The sequence below is a fragment of the Aythya fuligula genome, chromosome 8 (assembly GCF_009819795.1).
Source record: "Aythya fuligula isolate bAytFul2 chromosome 8, bAytFul2.pri, whole genome shotgun sequence".
NCBI lineage: Eukaryota > Metazoa > Chordata > Aves > Anseriformes > Anatidae > Aythya > Aythya fuligula.
The window spans coordinates 3,181,022-3,201,948 of record NC_045566.1 but is presented as its reverse complement, the minus strand read 5'-3'; the positions used below and the strand labels follow the sequence as shown (position 1 = coordinate 3,201,948).

Below are 20,927 nucleotides of genomic sequence, written 5' to 3'. Positions count from 1 at the left end.
CTCCCACCCCAGCTGCACCCTGCTGCTCTGCCCTGAGCATGTCTTCGCCTTGAAAACCTCAGGAACCGAACGAGTCTTTCAGTGCAAAAAACCTTAAGGAGTTAATAATCACACTTTCACTGCATGCCTGAAAGACATATTTACAGTTCCAGGGTCTCATGGAGTTGATAATATTATATGAACCTACAGTAAGCTAGAGAGTTCCCTGTTAGACTGCTGGACACGTCTTTGATAGTAAAGATGCTATTAAAGTCAGCCTCATGATTGCTTACTACACCACTCAGGCTAGCACTGTTCATTCTCATGCCACTATCTATGGGACTGTCTGAAAATAATTTCTGAGCAATTTCTATGCGGCTGTGGAGCTGAGATCCTATTCTGGAGCCTTCTCCTTGCAGTGGCAGTGACCTCTAACTTACTAGTGCCACGTCTCTCCCCAGTGCTGGTTAGGGAAGGATCATATGCAGGCAACTGGTCCAAGCTGTTTCAGTAACTACCTTAGTCAATCTGGAACAGGCTGTTTTTTTTTAAAAGATTCTCAACATGCAAGAAAACTTCTCCATATTCACTAAGAACCTTTTATTTATGTCTTGCAAGTCAGAAAGACTCATTCAGGCATAGATCAGATGAGTTTAATTTCAGAGTCTGTTCAGAATTGTATCTTGGAAACACCAGAGAAGTGGTATAAGGGAGATCCTAGAGTGTGTTCTGTATGTCTTCTTCCTGCCCTGAACACTGTTGCTGTCTGGCACTACCTAGAAAAGAAAATCTGTGCAGTATGTCCCAGCATCAGTGATGCGGAGTACATCCGATCTGTCCTCAGGCAAAAGGTCTATGGGCTCATCAAATTCAACATCACACACTAAGTCAGAGCGCAGAGAAGTTTGCAGTGACTGTTCTACATTACTGCCAATGATCCAAAGTATTGACTGTAGAAAATATGAAAAACATGAGAACCATGTTTCATACAAAATAAAGGAAAAAAATCATTTTTTTTCTGGGAAAACATTCAATTTCAGACCTGGAGTAATCAATATCAAATAAAACTCCAGCATTACTTTTCTGTGGCTTGCTGTAGTGGGCAGCTTTCACTGCCTGGATCGTAAGTAGGCACAGGAATTTCGTGATCTTTATTAACTTCCTTAAGCTGAATTGGTTGGATACTCATATTCCCATTTACGAAAGACAAAAACAAGGAAACGTCTTAATTTCTTCGAACTAGAGGAGGTCTGCATCCAGGATCCCTGCCAATTATATTTACTCAGTATTTCCCAGATGTGACATTGTGTTGCCCTCCAATTCTCAGTGTGTAAAGAAAAAAACAGACAGCCCACTCACACAGCCATGAAGATTGTACCTGCTTGTGTGGCAGCTTCATTACATACCTTGACACTTCTATCAGCAGGCACCGGTGCCTTTTTTTTCCTCCATTGAACTTAATATCTGCAGACAGCAGGAACATTGCACAACCAGACAAACCTCCAGCCACAGCATAGTTTGGCTTTTCTAACGGGAGGTCAGAAGCAGATCAAGTTTCTCTGATGGCCAGAACATGTTGGTTTACAGCACAGGGAGCTTCAGCAGGCTGATTTGTGCTGTTAGGCTGAAGACATGCCACGAATGGTGCAGCAGCCAGAACCTCTTGCCTCACAGGTCCATGCTAACATCCACTGCTTATTTTCTCTAAAGAACTCTTTCTGAGCTGTGTTAGACTGTGCACTGTGCCTAGGATTCCTGCTCCCATGCACCTCGTTTCCCCATCCCTGTTCAGACACATACGTCTCATCTCCAAGGCATTATAGACAGCTTCCCACATCTCTCCCCACCCGTACAGAGTCTTCCACCAGCCTTGTTCTGCCGCAGGTGAGAAGCAGAGTGTGTCTGGCCTGTGCTGCCTTTCTTGCTTCCATCAGTGGTACATGTTGTTAAACGTGCCCTGTGTGGGTGCTGCTGGTTTCAGGTGAACAGGCAGATGCCCAAAGTGAAATGCAGAATGAGAGCATACTTAAGGAACTTCAGCTCCAGTAAAATATGGAACTGTCCTTAAATGTTTCTTACTTCCATAGAGTCCACGTTTCCTTATTCCTGCTCTCTGAATTGCAGTGTCCCATCAAAACACAAGCTGCCCAGTGGTTCCTAAGAACGTAGGAATTTTCTTTTCTTCTTAGAGAAATAACACTTATCAACTTTTACTGAAATACCGTATCAGCTCCTTGTCACTGGCAGGCTACAGTTCCTGCCGCTAAAAGTTTAATGCATTTACAGGAGCACTTAGGCATCAAGACTTTGATATCACAATCTGTTAGTCACAGGTGCTACATGATAGGTTTGTGTTAGCACATTATAGATCTTTTATCAGATACAGCACAAAATGTGTGTGTTTCTCTGCCAGGCACTCAGAATCAGCCTGCTGCATAGTTGATGAGTTACTCACCAATATAAGTTGTTGTTTATTTTAAACAGAACTTTTCCAGAGCTGCACCTTAATGGATGACTTGAACGCTAATTGGTAGGCCAGCAAAAATCAAGAACATAACGTGAGGCAGGAAAAATGCAGGAGGTCAGCTGTGGTGCTTTGAGCATTGTCACTTCTTCCCAATAATATTCATCAAGTCAAATGATTAACACTACTCATCTGCTGTGATAGGCATCGTCATTTTGACAACAAATTACTGCTGGATCAATAGCTCAGCTTTTCTTTGGCAATTCACATGGTAGCATGAGACCTGTGACAACATGCCATGCTGTTGGCATTACTGTTTCAACATCAAGGAAGGAGGTGAGAGATGGGAAAAGAAGTACTGATTGAAAAGTCCATTCAGATTGAAAAGTTTGAGATGTTTTCACACCTCTCAAAGGCTCTTTTTTTCCGTCCCAGAAACCAGACAACACAACAGATTTGGCCCTGAGAATCACCCTAACTGTACCTTCCATTTCTACTAAAATCAGTGGTCCCATGCAAGTGTTGGAGCACATACCTCAACTGTGCTGTAGTCCCCTGAGAAATATACCCCTTCTTTATGGTCCCAGAGAAGTCAGTCACTCAGTGTCACAGCCCTGCTCTTTGCACCTAATTCCAGACGTCAGGAAATCCATCATTTAAAAGGGGTACAGACCTGTAGGAGTTCTGCCTTAAAAACTGCAGAAAGTGCTTCACCTCAGATATCAAATCAAAGCTGTGTTTTCAGCTGCCCTAGTGCACACATACCATTTTCACTGCCTTTAAAGACCAACTTTAAAAGCAGATCTTCGGCGTGCCGTGACCGCCATAAGACCACCTGAGCTGATCTTCGGCTCCACACACAGGTGGCCTCGTCTGAGTCATTTTTCAGATTGATAAGGAAGATTTAGTGCATAGAAAATTGTTCCCTGACAAAGGCTGGAGAAATGCTTCCTGGAGATAAAGGGATTGCTGGGACGGGAGTGCTGCATCAATAGTCCATGTACCTAATGTTCTTCAGATGTCCTTGCGGGCTGAGCTGTATTCTGCCACTTGTCCTCTTTAACATACGCAAATGAAGCAAAGACAGTGAGATGGTTTATGCTTCACTGTTGTCACCAAGTGAAACCTGTAAGCTTCCTCATTACTGGGACAAAAGCAGACATTTTCCACATGCTTTCAGCAGTAATCTCTGAAAGCTCAAGTACAAAGCTGCTGAAGGACAGAAGCCCCCTCTGTCTGAACATGACTGCGCGTTTCTGGCTGTCAAACATGAATCTCTGAGAGCTCCAGACGGGTCTGCTCTGATGCAGTTATCCTTGAAGATCATCTGATACTGCAGCATGGGACTGTTTAATTGCAAAATGGGATTAAACACATTGAGAGTATTGTACCTGTCTTCCAAAAGTTGAACTAGTTTCTTTTTTTTTTTTTTTTATTTGCTTCTGGGACCAATTCAGGATGTTGACTTGGATCTATAAACTCTTCTATAGATTAGATCTTGGTTAGGAAATGGACTGCATTCCTTTCATGTGCTGTCTTAGCAGTTGAGATCAGCAGACTTGCTTTTTCTAATGTGTTTGGGAAGCAGAAGCAATATTTTATCTCCTAGTATGCTGGTACAGAAATGTTCAGGTTTATTAATTCTTCAGGACACAGGAAAAGTCTTCATCACCTGTGTAGGCAGTCATGGGAAAGGACCCACTGCAAAGACTGCACTGAACTCTGGTTTTGGAGGCAGCTGGAAAATATTAGTTGTCTTCAGAGCCAATATACAGTACGTATTGAGAGCCAGTAAATGATGCATATTATTGCAAATTCCTGTGCACTTCTGCATTTTATAAAACAGATAACTAAAATACTCACCTAGCCAGATCAGTCCCCAGGGGATGTGCATTTCTAAGCAGAGGACAAACCAAAAACACAGAACAGGACACAAATTAGCCAAACAGAATGGCCAAGTGGTTGAAACAAATGGTTTTAGGATCACTGAGCAAGGACCATGACCTCCTTTTGCATCAGTCAAGGCAACTGTGAAACTTTGTGAAAGAAGCTCACCACAAAACAGATGCTGGGCTATCTTAGGTAAATAAATTACCAAAAAATAATAACAAAAAACTCCCCTACACATTTTACAAAGCACAGCTGTGTAAATACTGCATGAAACGGGGGAGAGGAGGAGAGATGTAACATACACCCTTTTTTATGCAGAAGTTCTGCTCTCGGCGCTGTTTATTAACATTCCCAGTACAACCATCACTACGCTGCATAACACAGTGCAGCTACTGTACACATCTTGATCTTTGTTTTAAAGGAGAAAACAGGCTTGGTTTTAAAGCAAACATTCTCACCCAAGTTGAAATGTGCAAGGAGAGGTGTTAGGGGACGGAGAGAGGATGGGGCAGGAACGGGAAGGGGAAGCAGACTGTGTTACATTTCTCTCTTTTTTTTTGTTTCCTTTCCCACACTGTGTTTGTTGCTCTGACTCTAGATATTCCTCATGCGCTGCTTCTGCACAAAACCAGGAGCATTCCTGAGCTCTTAACTTCACAGAGCTGGATACCTACTGCAATTTTCCTGCTTCTCAGCTGCTAAGTGCAGCACATGCCAGCCTCCAAATGCTCGCATCAAAAACTGTGGATCTGCCCACAGAGAGGAAGAAAATGGTTCTTCCCAACTAGGCTGAAGGCTCTGACAAGGTACCAACTTCTTCAGAGTTAGTTGCTGCCCCAACACTTTGACCACAGCAGTCAGTGAGCATAGGAAAGCAGAGGAATCTGTCTAGCGGCCTTTGAGCTCAGGTAATGATTTGGCTCAGTGGCTGCAGAGCCATCCTATGCCCCCAGGAATGTGTATGTGCCGTGATGGCAGCTGTGTTATTTCCCCAGAGTGGGTAGTCTGTAACCTTGACCCATAACCCCACAGCTTATGGCACGAATGCAGTGCTACCCCTCAGCTCATCCCCAGACAGCCAAGCCCCACTGGAGTGATGGTAAAGAGGACATTGCAGCCCAAGTTAAGGGATACTGCTTAAATAATCCTATTTTTCTTATGTTTTCTGGCTCCACAAAGACTTAAAGTACATCAGTATCTTACTCTGGCACATATGCTGGCTGTAGCTTTATTCTGAGTTCACTGCTGTCTTGCTTGGAGGCGAGCAGGTAATCCACAGCATCTTCCACCTCGGCTTGCCCACGCTGCTCTTGCATGGCCGGCAGCCCTGGTGAGCTCATTCCTTCTGCTCTTCTCTTACACCACTCGTTGCAGCTATTAATGCGATACACACCAAAAAGCATAACATAAGATATCCTGTAGCTAAAATTAGCTGGAAAATTATAGGCTGTGTTTTGCTGTTTTGTGCACAGTCTTCATTTCCCTCGCCGGGATTTGCCTGAAGATCTTTGATCCCCCAAAAGCCAGCAAAATGAAATGGCACCACCAGTCCTCGTGTCCAAGAGCAGTGCTCTCAAAAAGAGCGGGGCCATTTTATCAGCAAAAGTCTTACGTTCCACCTAAGTAGGAAGGAAATAGCTTTTATTTTAAAAGTAAGGATTTATAGTCAATGAGATTGGAAAAAAATATAAACGTATGGATTATCTTTCTTTGTACTTAGTGTAACATCCCATTTTATTACAGCAGCCCACGTTTGTCTCCAGGAGTTTTATCTGTGATGTAGTACACTAATGCACTACTGTGCTCTGAACAGGAGAAAGCACTTTGGACGTAGTCCAGATTTAACCCTCTCTTAGGGCTCGCTGTTACTCTTTTGCTGAAATAGCGACAAATGAAAGGAAGGCACCATCCTTACTCTTCCTCTGAACTTCTCCAATCCTCGATGTGAGGGGCATGCTTGAAGCAAAGGGTGGTGGTCATTGCCACTTCCTTCACAACTCATCTGCCTCCCTCTGCTCTTTCAGTCCTTACAACCTATGTCCCTTTGCCATTTCTTGAGTGAAAACCACTTGGCCACACCTAATCTGAACGTGCTGTGCAAGAAACTGCTTTGGACTGTCAAAGGTTCAACATCTGACATCAAAATGAGTCCCAAAAGCAGTCCGGTAATCCAGGCAGAACTGCCAGTTTTGGCCAGTTGGAGCTTTTAAAAATTAAAAGATCCCCAAAACAGCTGTATTTCTTATGCAAATCCTTAGCCAAATGGGAACTTGTAGGTATTAAATAAATTGTTTGCCCTCTGTTAAAAAATGATTGTCTAGAAACCCAGTAATTTTGGGGGTCCAGGTTGTAAGAAGGCAAAGCAGTCTTGCAAAGAGCATTTCTCCCATGTTGTGAGAACTATTGTGCTGTTGTGATTTTACAGTGCTCTTTCTCTACTGTTACAGAATTTTTCTCTTTAATGTTATTGTGGAAAACCCTGAACAAAACCTGGCACTTAATTCAGAGTAAACAGTGGCAGTGACTGAATAGAAACCTGATGTCAAATATACAACTACCGCGGGAAAGTGAGAATCCATTGCTTTCTCATCTCTGCCAGTTGTTGCCTTCTTAAGTGTGTTATTCATAAAATTAGCAATTTAAAAATGCATAGAAACATTATTTTTTATATTCATAGCGTCACTCTAAAAAAAAAAAAATGGTTAAAAATCGATTTGCTGGCCTCTTGGGGAAATGCTGTAATGTTTTTGGCTGTCTCCTACTTTCTGCTGCCAGCTAAAAGTACCATCTGGCTTGTTTAGGGCCCTTTTCCATATCAGGTGCTTCCAAAATTCTCCCCAACCAGAGGATTGTTTCATTGGGTTGCTTTGCCTGCTGAGGCATGTGTCCTGGGCTGGGAATCCTACTGCTTCTGTTCTCTGCCATCTTGCTGACGGTGGTGTGTGTATGTTTGGGCACAGATCTTGCTGCCTCTCTCCCGAGGACATTTGCATCATTGTCAGCTGCACATATTAAATTGATATGCAGAGCTCAGAAACACGTATCCCGTCTTTTGTCCCTTTGTTTGTGCAATTGTTGTGGTTTTAATTCTTCTTTGACACCTGGAATATCACAAAGCTGCTGATAATCTGTTGGCTACTAAGGGAAATGACATTGATAGAAGCATAATGTGTGTCAGACTTATATCTAGATAATTGCAGACACACCCCAAACCCTCGCAGCTCAGGGAACTAAATCCTAAATCCATTATTAATTTGGAGAGTCATATGTGGCAGTTGGCTGCGGTGTCATCGCTGCAAGAGTCACTGGTATGGGATCTGAAAGCTGGCTAATTCTGCCTCACCGTACCGAGTCCTGCCGAATGGGAGTCACTTGGGGAACGCGCCTGCTGCCATTTTGTGGCACCGTGAGGAGCTGTAACAAAATGGTGTTGACGTCCCTACCCCTCGTGGAATGGAGCTTCCCCACGTGCCTTCCTCTGCACACACACAAAACCCCAAGGTGGGATCCCGGGGACCGCACGTGGCACCTCCTCCTCCTCCTCGGGGCTCTTTGTTTTCTCAAATTCACCCTTTTACTTACAAACAGAAATCTACCCATCGGAGGATTTAGGAGTAGATTTGAAGTATTGTAGTTGCTAAGTATAGACTTTTGATGTGATCGTATGGAAAGATGGAGCACGTTTTGAAATAGATACTGCCGTAAGCTGTCTTGTCCTATTTCTAAAATGATCTGTGCCATACACTGCTGACTTTTCCTGTCCATCCATTAAAAAGTGAATTATGAAGAGTGCTGAGACAAACAGATAGTAGTTTAACCTTGTTAGTAAATATCAGGTAGCTGATATATACTGCTAGGATGTTACATCACAGCCTTTCTTTTCAATATAGGTTTATGAAATTATCTTGTTACTATATAAACTGCCTTTGCTGTGTACATTCTTCCAGAGGTTTATTGTTCTTTGTATGTTGGCACAGTAGCATGACTACGAAGAGTCAGTTCACGATGTGGTGAATTTTAAATACTTGGGAGATGGCCATATTTATTCTCCAGCAAAGGAATGAAATACGAATATGATATTATTTTTTTTTGGTCTACGGTTCTAAAAGTTTCCAAAGGCATGCTAAAATGAAACGGAAATAGTAACTAAAGGCAGGATGGGAAGTAGTACATCAGAGCACCTATTTTGTTTGTTTCCTTGTTTCCCTCCAAATCCTAATGTGTTAAGTACAAGTTAGCATTTTAAATTAAATAAACCCGTTCTGTGAACTAGTAAGATACTTGAAGTATATCACACATTATTCATTTATTTTTGTGTGAGTGCAATAAAATTTTTACAAGCTGTAATCTTGTTCTTTTAATAGAGAGAAAACTATGCAGAATATGTTGCTTAGAGTATTAGATAAGCTACAGTGTGTTAATCAAATATTTTCGTGATATGAGGGCAGTTGAGAAAACAGTACAATTTTTGCTAATGGCACTGGTAAGTAAACGGATCTATCATTACATTGTCATGAAAAGTGACATTGAGCAGAAACACCCTGCCAATCCCTAGAAGATAAGTATTTAATGTAATTAGACAGACACTGTCTCCTTTGTTGAACGTAGCATTAATCACCCAGAGAAGTCCAACTTTATATGAAATGGCTTTTTCTGATATGTCTTTGTATTAGAAAGCTTCTTGCATGGTTTTGTCATGATGATATATTTGAAGAAATGACTGCTGTACGGTTTTCCTCATAACCTATCCTGTTGTTCTGTGTTCCATAATATATATATTTATTTTATTTAGCAGTGTTGCAGTGTGTAGCCATGACTTGTTTCTAAGTCCAGAAAAGTACACACATTTGGAGCTGAACCTCCTTGAAATAGCGACTGCATTCAACTTCTGCAATATAAAAGAAACACAGATAGCTTCCATTATGCTCTTTAACTCTTCATATGTGGTGTTAGCATAGGTTCATTGTTATGGCATAAGCAAAGTGTTTCTTGCTCCAAATGCTAGTTCATAATATCACACACGAAAAGTACTTCTTTCTATGAAAATCTCATTGTTAAAATGATGAAAAATGTTGCCCCCTTCCAGAATTCATTGGCACTACATTTTTTTTTTCTCCTCTGTTGCTTGTAATTTGTGCTGTGAAATGCTGTCTGGTTATGAACTGGTATCCACTTGAATCAGCGCACAGCTGCATCTTCCCACCTTCTCAGTGGTGCAGAGGGCTTTGAAGGGGAAGAAAAGGGTTTAGTCAAAGATGATAGCAGACTTCGCCAAGTAACAGGTGGAGGTCAAGCCGGTTTATTTGTTGGGCTGAACAGAGTGCAGAGATGAAAAATCTTCGTCATAATAAGGTTTAGGAAGAAAATGCTGACTAGTCTAAGCTTTGATTCCAGCTGACAGATCCTTTTCTAGTGTTCATTACTTGATTTCACAGTTCAGGCAATTTTAAGAGGCTTAAAATTATATTTCTGCTCTCCTCTATAAAACTTTTCGATCACTTTCTAATTTTTGCTGTAAGTAAAGTTATAGGGACTCCCTAATTTATCACTCATGCCTTTACAATCTTATAAAGTCAATATGCCATCAAAAAATGAAAGGATGAACCTTTTTTGAGGTCCTTACTTTTACCAATTATTTTTATAAATGAAGTAAAAAATTGACACGTAGGTACCAATTTGATTAGAAAATTAATTCCAACTTCAGAAAAGTCCCCTGAAAAGTGGGTAGTAAAATAAGCACGATGTTCAAGAAGTCACTTTTCCTGCCCAGGCATATGGGATTTTTATAAGTAACTGGTGACAACACGAATGAGGCTGTGCCGTGCCAGAGCGTTCAGTTTCAGTCCCCAAGTGCCATCACGAAAGGGAGTCACAGCGAGATCCCAGGCAATCAGAGCAGAACGTCCTGACATTGTGTGGCAGTGCTGGGACTGCCATGACCTGGCGGCATCACTGCATGTCAATGCAGCACCACAAAGGGATTTTAGAGGGCTGAACTGCAAGTGTGTGAGTCTCTCCTAGTTTAGTCTCCTGCCCTTTCCCTCTGCTAACTGCTGGGAGAAGAAGGTAGGCGTTTCTCCTCTCCCACCCTTTTTTCTTCCACCACCACCTGCTTCCTACCTGCTGAAGTTAGCAGAATAGGAGTACCTTTAGCCATTTGCTGAAATCTTCCCCCCTCAGACTTTCTATTACTTCTGCATTCATTCTTTGCAGGAAGAGGAAACTCACTGGTCAAACCCTTGGACACCAGAATAGTTGCATGCAGTTTCCCAGGGAGCCAGATAGCTCTAAAGCTTCCCAGTGAGTGACAGTTTCTCTCTTCTATTCTTCTGAAACATGTGTTTTACACATATACTGGAAAATGTTAATATCAATTTACAGCCAGATCCTTGCTTTTTTTAAAAAAAATCTCCCAAAGTATATACACTTAGAGCACCTCAGTACACATGTCACTTTTTTATGTAGGAGAAAGTGTTGGATGCTCTTATACACATAACATCATTGGGCTTGAAAGCTGTGAGCTCATTCAGAGTTAGTGGCAAGAACACTGGACTTGCCAGCACCAAACTGTGAAACCTTTTCTATGTGACTAGTAGAAATCTCATGGGGGTTGAAATCCAAAAAGGGGAGGAGGGGGGGTGTAAATTTGTGCATTTGGATTCGAGTATCTTCAGTGCTATGATTTCAACTTTGTCTTAGAAGTCCTTGAATCACAAATCATTGGAGGCTGGGAGAGTATTTTGGAGAATTACCACTGTGTATGCTTTCCCTGGTCTTTTACTCTTTTCTAGGCATCCATTACTTACCACTGTCAGAGAGAGGATACTGGGCTAGGTGGATCCCTGTAATCTGATTTGGCATGGCTATTTTTCTGTGTTCCTAAGCTCATGAGATCAAGTTATGTAGGATTATTTCATAATGCCAGAGCAGCAGTTTCTGAGGTTCGACAAAGCTATCTAGCAAAGTGTCTAATAAAAGAAAAATCCTGTCCCATACTGTAGCTTTCTTGGTCCAGTGAAGCAGCATCCCCATGCATACAAATCTTGTAAAGTTACTTTTGATAGCTCCCTCTGTCCCTTCACTTTTTGTAAGCTAAAGTGCCATTTTCCTTTTTACAGCTTAATTGAACTTAAACGCACCCATTTTCTGCAATGTGGTATTTTGGTAATTTTGCTATTTCCTCGTAAGTTTTCCGTTAAGCAAACTGAAAGCTTCCCCTTTATCACTTCACTGGGCCAAGATTTCACACAGTATCCTGCTTGCTACAAAATATGATAGTGTTCTCTCTCACCTTGTTTCTTTTTTCTTCTTTTACTTTCTTTTATAAAATTAGGATATCTAAGAAACCCCGAACACCGCGGAGCACTACATGGTGGGTGTGCTTATTCAAACAATGCCAATGCTCTTGTTCTTGGTGCATAGACATTTTGTGGTGGTTGGGGGGATGTACCAGCTGTCCCTCTCGTGTGGGTTCTCCAGTGTCTAGTAGGAGGGCTCATGCTAAGCACTTTGCCAGAGTGACAGCCCTGGAGGGAGCACTTACATGTTACCTCTGCCCTTTCCGTGCCTGTTTTCATGAAACTCTTAGGGACTTTTTCCCTGCGAGCCCTCTGCCTCCCTGTCTGATGTGTTTAAAATTGCACAGGAGATGAGAGAGGTGTTGGGCAGACCACACAGGCAGACAGAGCTCCTCTGGAAATGAAGCCAAAGCCAAACTGCTGCGCTCTTGCCTGCTCTGCAATGGGAACATTTTATTTTTTTCCAGGAGGATTCTTTGTTCCTCCAGAATCCTAAAGCTATTGGGAATGCCGAAAAATGAGGCTGATTTCGCCTGTCTGATATCACCTGTCTGAGAACTGATCTGTTGGAAAGCCATTAAAGTTCTCGCTGACTGGGAGCTGCCAAGACTTGCTCAGGAGTTGCTGGTGGCAGGTCCACAGTGCCATTGCAGCAGGCGCTCACCGGCGTACAACTAGCAATGGACACTTTCCAGGAAAAGAGCACAGCAGCTGTAGATCAGCTACAAATGATTTTTTGTGTTACGGAGAAATGAGATGACTGTTCAGTCCTGTGACTGTCAAACCGAGGCAGTCATATCATAAAAATACCAGGAACCACTGGATAGCAATACATAACAGTTCCATGAGTACACTCTTGACCTGTCAAATTATAAATCCATTTCAGTTTGGTACGATGCACATGAATTCAGCTTGCAACTCTTTCTTTCTTTGGAATAATGTATAAACTCTTCACCTCAAATTGTGTAGAAATCAGGTGACTTTACAGTACATGTTAAATTACCTGAGTTATTTTCACTCCTGTCTACAGCCGTTTTATTAATTAAAACATATGTTCAATGGCTGTGTATACCGATTAAGTCTTCAAAACCAATATTAGCACCAAACTTAGTCTTGTCATCATAAAAGTAATTTAAAAACATTACCATGCAGTAACTGAGGTCACAAGTCTAAAAAATTTGCATATTTACCCATCTCCATCTCATGCCTTTGGCATTTAACAGCCATCATTGTTATATATAGCTTGGATAGCCAGTGGTTTTTGATGGCATGCAAATAATGAGCAAATGATTTTTGAGAATAAAAAAATAAAAAAATAAAAAATAAAACAGAAAATTTGACTCCATCCTCTACAGTTACTAAAATTCCCTTTAGTATCACTTGCAATTTAGCATCCATATGCATCTCAGGAAGATATAGTTGAAACATAAATCTATTCTGGGTCTTTTACTTGCAAAAATATCATACCTCAGCTATAATCATATGCAAAGACTTTTTAGAGGGCTTTGTAAATGCCATCCAAATTTATGATGGCATTTTTTGCCTAACAGCTATAGATGTTCCATCCCCAAAGCACCCACATAAAGGTATATTCTCCTATAGATGGCTGCAGCTTGTTCCTGCTGCTATATCTAATCTGCCAAGTATGCCGAAAAACTCTCAAATAACATTTGAAATGAAAAAAATGCAATAATGAATTTTAAATGACTGGATGTTTAGAGACGTCATTAGAAAAAAAAAATATTCTTATTAAAATATATATTTATACAATGCAAAATGACGCTGAAACTAACATTAGATCAGAGAGAAAATTGAACTGTTATCTTGCTGTTTATTACACCTCTCATTAAAGTTTTCAAATATAAAATTCTAATTACATTTTAAAGAAATTGCCAATATGTTGGTTACCACTTTATTAGTTATTGAAAGAATCTCTTGGACAAAAAAGCAGGGATGAAGGCTAATATACAAGGTCTAAAACAATCCAGATGATGCTATAAACATAGATATTAGCAGACAAGATAATACACTCTATGGAAAGATCACACCAAAATATTTAAGGTAGATTTTAATGGGGTAGGGTTTTAAATTAATAATGAAGATTGTGTCATGCAGTTTTAAGAACCTGTAGAGAAGATTTTCCTCTGGTAAAACTGATACTTCTCTTTTGTAAATGGAGCAGTACTCATTTACAAAGCAGAAATTTCAACCGTCTCTATCCTAAGTGGCATCAGAATCCTGATTCTAACTCGAATGATCATTTTTGGCTAAAAATTGCTGAGGAGTCCAAAAGCATTTAAAACCTAAAGCCATTGAATCCATTTAATGCGCCTTTGGCACCTCTCTCTCTTAGTCCTTTTTGAACATTCTGGTCCTCATTTTAATCAATCTCTTTTTATTAAGTTCTTTGGCTCATTTACTTGTGCGTGCATTTGCTTTATTTTATTTGGAACATTTCTTTTGTAGTGTCTTGAAAAAGAGTTGTGACATTTCTTTTGGATAGCTTCTTAAGTATCTGGCAGTCACCTATGATACGATGTTGATGGGTACGGATAGATTAGCTCTGTTTTCCTGATGATCTGTCAGATGTCGAGTTCTGAGGAAACTGGTTGTGTGTGTTGGTGATGCATATGCAGTAGTTTGATAAGTGGATAGATGGGGAGCTTTCATTTTACTTCTGTAAAATCACTGTTCATTAAGCTGGATTTTGTTTTGTGAAGTGAGGTGCGCACTGGCAGGTAGTTAATCAGTGATCATGGTAACTCAGAATGTGACCAGAGGAGCGAGCACACATCCAAAATGCAGAAACTAAAGAGCACTTCATTAGAATGAGTGAATTTCCATCTGCATTGTATTTTGCGCATACTGGAGCAACTAGTACAGTAAGCTGACGGATGGCAGCTAGTGTGATCATATCTCAGCAGAAGATAAATAAAGTTTGCTCAGCAATAAGTAGAGCAGACTTACTATGACTGACAGTAGCATAGCCATCAAAACTTCAAGAAACTTGAAATTAAGGCTTCCCCAGAAAAAAAGCAGCTGATCAGCATTTCTGTTGATATTGATTTCAGTGATATTGCTGGAATAATTTTCACATAAGGATGAAGAATCCTTGAAAAAATCATCCCACATACCAGTTTTTTATTCAACAGCCAACTTGTTTTTATGCATCATCTATTTGTTTTGCATGTTGTTGAGTTCATGGTCCACCTGGTAATATCTGAGCTTCCGTGATTCCTTTTTATAGTGTCCCTTGGGAGGGAAGATCTAAACCATATTTCATTTATAGCTTTTGTTATTTACAAAAACTTCATCAAGAGCCTAGTGACAGAGAGCAACTGGGAATATTGGGGTGATTATCCAGAAGTCATCTTTGGAGATGAATATAACTGGTCTGCCAATGTGACTGTCTTGATATGGAGGTATTGTGTAAGATGTGTGTAGTCAGAATAATGTTAGTGATTAACAAGTGAAATCGGATGAACATATAGATATGGATACAGCTGTAAATTTGGAGTGGAGGGGAATTGTTCTCCTCTTACACTGCTGTGACTGCATTTGCCTCATCAAAGTTAATCATCATTTCAGTAAGGTGCACAGCTATCTGGAAGTAGGTTAATAGATATTTATTTGCTCTGGGAAGGATTGGTGCATTCAATTCTCACACATCATTTTCTGGTCCATTTAAATATATATCAGCCTCATACATGAAAATTTGAAGATCTTTAGCTGTACTCAAGGAAGACTCTTATGTGGTGCATTTCTAGTACTAGCAGATATAAGGAGGTAGAGGAATTAAAAACATCACAATGCTCCAGTGCCCCTTAGAAGATGAGGAACATGAAGTATTCCTGTGCATTCACTGGTTAAACTTGGGCTGGAGGTTTGCGAAGTGCAGAGTTTTGGAAAGTCTTACTGCGGGACTTCAACATCCGTGCAATGGCTCCAGTAACCAGAGTCTCTCAAGGACAAGGATCCCATTTACGCTTGCATTATGCATTGAGCAAAAGGGTGTGATGCATGATGTGGAATGAACAAAATAACTTGTGTGTTTAGGGAAATGCCAAATTAATGAAAATTCAGAAAGCTCTAATGTTGAAAAAAAGCACTCAAATTCCTTGATAGAAATATAATGCTGCTAACAGTTTCAAGATTATTGTTGTCTGAATTTTCTGCTTATTGTGTACTGCAATTAAAATTCTTTTCAACTGAAAAACCAATGTCAAATTAATATTTCCTTTTGGAAAAAAATACGAAAGTATACATCTTGTTCCATTTAGCACCATCAGGGTCTTTGATCTGGTTCCCTCTGTCCAGTGAAAAAAAAAAAAACAACAAAACTGATTCATGTTAATGGGAGCAGGCGAAGACCATATATGTTTGGCATATATATGCTTATACAGACACATGAATACAAGTACAGTAAGTTAAACTAACACACCCACTCAGACTTCCATCTGTGTTTTATGCCACAAGTCCCTTTATTTTCTTTTTTATTTAGCAATTAACTTTTCCACTTATTCTGTATTTAAAAGCTGCCATAAGATGAAAATAGACTTAAGTCTGATTTTCTTCTGTTGCGCTCTAAATAACATTCAGAGGAGAATCAGACCTGGGTTCTGAAATCTGTGTTTCCCAAAAAACGCCAGGTGTGGCTGTGATTTGGACCACAGTCCGACGTGCAGAATAGTAAGGAACACTTTAAAACCCCACCTGGGTTACCCAGCCGTTGTGTTCTGGCTGTTCTTGTTTATTCCTTGCTTGGAGCAGATGGATAGAAAGAGGCAGGGAATGGGGAGGATCCTTGGCTCCATTCCCTATTCACCGGCCAGCACAGCTGAGACAGGCTGGGGGACAGAGTAATTTGTTGCTGCCCTGCACCACGGAGGAAGCAGAGGAGAGCTGGGACTCCGAGGTGTCCTTAAAGGTTGGCACTGCCACGCAAAGTGCTGAAATCTGGTGCTCAGTGCAGCAGTCCCCGATATTCATTCCCTCATGGGAGCAATGCTGAGGAAAGCCGTGCAAGGCAGCAGCATCCTCCCTGGGCTCTGCCCGTGGTAGCTTCAGCTTTAACTTTTTAATTTCCTGCATCCCTGAGCAACACAGGAGGGGAAGCTGAGGGCTGGGGACCACTAAATGTGTTAAAACTCATTAGGTATGAAACAGAAGACCTTTAAAACTAGCCAAGAGCCTCAAACATGGGTGCCAAAAATTAAACACCTAATTCTATATTTAGTCATTTAGTTCCTGTCCACATACAACATGCTATCTCATAGGTGGCCTCATTTTCACAGGCACCGGGCACCTACAATGCTAACTGAAGTGTTGAGATTGCTTACCTAGGAGTGAGAGCTGTAGAGTCGGATGTAAATTTTTCTGGGTGATTAAACCCGAGTTCCCTTGCTTTCACTCTCGGCTCCTGAAAGGAGCTTCGATAGAATGACCAGCATTGTAACATATGGCTTAGCAAGGGGGAAAAAAGAAAAATGAGTATTAGGAATGGATGGACTAAAGAATACGCAGGATATATCAGGCACATTAACCAAACATATGGTGCTAAATGAGATATTTTTTTTTTAAATTGCAAAAAAATTGACATTCCTGGCAGTCTCAAGGATAATGTGACATGGCTGTGATAAATTTAGAAGAATGGGACATATTTTGGCTTGTTCTTGGAAACCTTTCTCTTGCATGCTGACTGTATTTCTTCTTTTATTAACCCATTCAAAGAATGTTTGAATTTTGCTGCTAGAGCACCATGCTAGCGCAACATAAAATGTGAATGATGCTAATTGCTTTGCACTGCCTAACTTTCTGTCATACCCTCCCCTCTTAAAGGACAAAACATGCTTTGGAAATGAGCTGGCAAGCTCATCTCATTCTTTCTCTTGGTCAATATTAAGTGATGTAATTAAGCTCCTGTTTGCATATTCTTCTGAACTAGGAGGCAGCCATTTTTTTCTTGAGATCTGATGGATATGATCACTCACGATAAAATGTGTCATTACAAACCTCAAACAAAATAAAAACATGCTAGAGTTGGACTGTTCCAAACCAACACATTTCAGGATATACTGAAATTAAAAAAAATAGCAGTAGTAATAACGATGGCAATCAGAACGATAACAAACAAATATAATAAATGTAGCAACCAATTATCAGTGCTTCAATTTGGCTTTCCACTCAATTCTACACATAGCGTTATGTCAAGATTTTGACTTTCACATGCCAACAGCTGTCTCAACTTTATAAAATCCATCCCTGTACGAGCGTGGCACTGCTCAGCACTGCTGCAGTTCAAGGTCATGCACCAGTTTAGTTGCAGCGCCTCAAATTTCAGTGCTTGGACACAACCACACGAACTCGCTGCAGCTTTAAACCACATCCCACTGTTCTCTCTGCCCCTTCCCCAGGCCCTACATCCATGACCTCCTTTCAGGTGCTGCCGTGCCCTGCTGGCACCCTGCTGGCAGGCTCTGCAGTGCTCCCCATCAGCCTCATGCCACCACACACGACATCGCCACTCGAGCAGCCAGCAGCAGGCATCTTGTACTGGGGTAATCCCTCTGCACAAACAGCAGCTTGTTCTGTCCATGATTTTTCACACTCAGAGGGCCAGAACCTGCTATGTTAAAGCCTGCCCTGGAGGCATCCCTAGCCTTCCACAGCCCAGCTCATCAGAGATGTATCCATGGCCTTGCTACCAGCAGCGTAGCTCCTCCACCACCAGGAACACAAATGGTGGCACTGGCCCTTGATTTCACACTCATTTGGTGTTTCCCTCCCCAGTTCCTCCATCAGAAGCACATCTGGGGCAACAGCACCTTTACTTCTGAGTATCCTTGTTCTGGTATGGCCACTGGAACAAGGAGCAGTAATAAAATTACATCCCAGCAAGCTGTTGAGCAGAAACACAGCAGGCTGCATTGGCGTATTTCATTGAAATACCTTAGTTCAACCTTAACCCTCATGCTTTTGTCTGTACCCTGAAATCTTTCAGAGAAATACAGAAAATAAACAAACAAACAAACATTTTTCTTATGCAATATTCTGTCAGTTCCAAACTATTATTTTTAAAAGATTATATATGTAGCTTTTCTGGCTATATAGGAAACAACCATCACAACAGCAAACCCGTGTAGCCAACAATTTCTAGACAGAAAGCTGTAACTACAGCACTGTACCTCTAACCACTCTCTTACTTTATTTAACTTTCTGAAATATAAACTGCAAAACCTCACTGAAACCATTAAGACCCCAGCAGTATAGTGTATAAAGTACAAGAAGGCTCCTGCTTATTGCAATCAACATCCCAGGGACTATAAAACTAGTGTTATTAAATATAAAGTTAATAATATTGCCCAGAGATAATATTGTCCAGACCCTTCTCTTCCATTTTTAACAATTAAATTCTATAAAATACAGGGTTGGAAATAAGATTGAATGACTTTGCTGGTGGAAGTTCAGCTTCCACATTATCTTAGTTTTTGCTTTCTCACCTGAAACCTCAGCAATTTAGCAACTTTGTTTTGCTATATCCCTACAGATATGCAAGATGTGTGATGTACTGTATATATCTGAAATTACCTATTTTCAGAGTATGTGCAGATAATCAGAAAATCCATATGCCTCTACATCTATAAAAATATCGTTAATAATACAGACACACACATCATCATCTATATGCTGCAGTATTCTTTTATCTAAGTATAAATCATGCGTAATAAAAACTCTGATTTTAAGAGCCTATATATTAATTCATTTAATTTCTTTGATACCACGTAGAAGCTGAAAGGACCACAGGCTTGATAGGATATCAACAAGAGTTATTCTCATAGACTATAACAAAATGGCCATATCAGCAATACACCATTTGTGCCTGTCCATGGGAGAGGTTTCACCCAATGGCAACTTAGCTCTGATTTTCATTGGAAGCCTTTGATATAGTTCAAGGGCATAATAACAACTCTGAAATAATTCCACTGTGGCTTCTAATATAAAGACAAAAATACCATTCACCCTTTAAAAATTTTTGAAAGCAAAAGGGAACCACATAAATATATTACTTTCAAATACCTTTGAAGTCAAGAGAGTAAGGAAGGGCAGAGTTTGGACTCTGCAAACTTCATTCTCTAGTTGTGCCTTGAGTCTTGCAGCACATTTAAAAGATCCATTTTCAACAATCTACTGAACCAGTAAGTGAAAGACAGAATTCATAAAAAGCCTGTAAAAATCCAAATGCTCCGGCTATTACACATTTCTAAAAATAAAGCAGAGTAGGTTTCAGTAGCAATAATAAGCTGCATCTTATCCATATTTCAGATTTAAAAGAAAAATATGGCTGCCTTCTAGTGCTCATTGCTCACAGCAAACCATGGCCACTTCTGCCTCAAAAAAGACCATAAATAAAAGTGAGCTTTCAGCTTGCTGTTGTATTCAATTTCATTTGTCCTTTAAGTTTATCTAGCTGCTTCTGCACCCACTTTCACAATGCATAGGCTGTCGTTCCATGACCTAGCATTATTAAATTGCACTTATCAATCATTCTTGCCAGGAATGCCATCGCCAACTACATTAAAGAAGTCAGAGAAGTCTGGTTTCAGCAGTCCCTCGCCTTCGCAGACCTCCTCCCTTGGAACGGCTTTCACACAGCACCATCGACCTGTCATTACAGGACCCAGAGGTGAGGCTTAACCCAAGAGCCCCCAGGCAGCTTAAACGTTAGCTCCAGCACCCAGTGCCCCAGTGCTTTTCCAGGGAAAGTCATCACCACGTGTGACACATCCCGTGAGAGGCCGTGCTTCAAAAGCTCGATAACCTGGAGGTTTTAGTTGTCAAGACCTGTGTTTGGTTTTGTGAGGCTGGGCTGTTTGGTAAAACTCCTGATGATGATTCAGCAGTTGCTAAGGTGGAAATGCTGGTTTCTGGGGGCTCAGGGTTTTATTTGAAGAGGGTTGGGAAAGGGACAGAATATATTACGTAGAGTGTCTTCTGCTTGTATCAATGCATAACATAGATTCAGTCTAACTGCTTGAGATAGGGACTCATCATTCACTTCTGAACCATGCCTGTCTTTCAACACTGTTGCTTTGTTTCTGCGAGTCATTTAGTGCTCGTGTTGTTGGTATTGGTGTGCTGAAGAACCATCTTGTTATTGGACTCCTTTGAAGTTGGTTCCTGCAATGCTTTGGCTGGTTTTTTTCACAGTACTCTTCCAACTGGCTTTCCAAGTAACGGAGATGTTCTTTGGGTCTAGATGTGCTTATAATTTTTTGTCAGAAAGATGCACTTGCATT

At 40.8% G+C, this 20,927-nt stretch overlaps 1 protein-coding gene across 14 annotated transcripts in view; it reads left to right on the top strand.

The window, feature by feature from the left end:
• The window catches only part of NFIA (nuclear factor I A), a 342,563-nt gene that overhangs the window by 275,573 nt on the left and 46,063 nt on the right, over positions 1 to 20,927 (top strand). For 4 of the 14 annotated variants that reach the window (XM_032191843.1, XM_032191842.1, XM_032191841.1 and 1 more), the window contains exons 7-9: positions 10,547 to 10,633; positions 11,667 to 11,705; positions 20,186 to 20,314. The exons of 3 other annotated variants lie outside the window; for them this stretch is intronic. In XM_032191843.1, coding sequence (XP_032047734.1) covers positions 10,547 to 10,633; positions 11,667 to 11,705; positions 20,186 to 20,314 — 255 coding nt within the window. The remainder of the gene's footprint in view (positions 1 to 10,546; positions 10,634 to 11,666; positions 11,706 to 20,185; positions 20,315 to 20,927) is intronic. 7 more of the 14 variants (XM_032191853.1, XM_032191847.1, XM_032191850.1 and 4 more) reach the window with 4 other exon arrangements.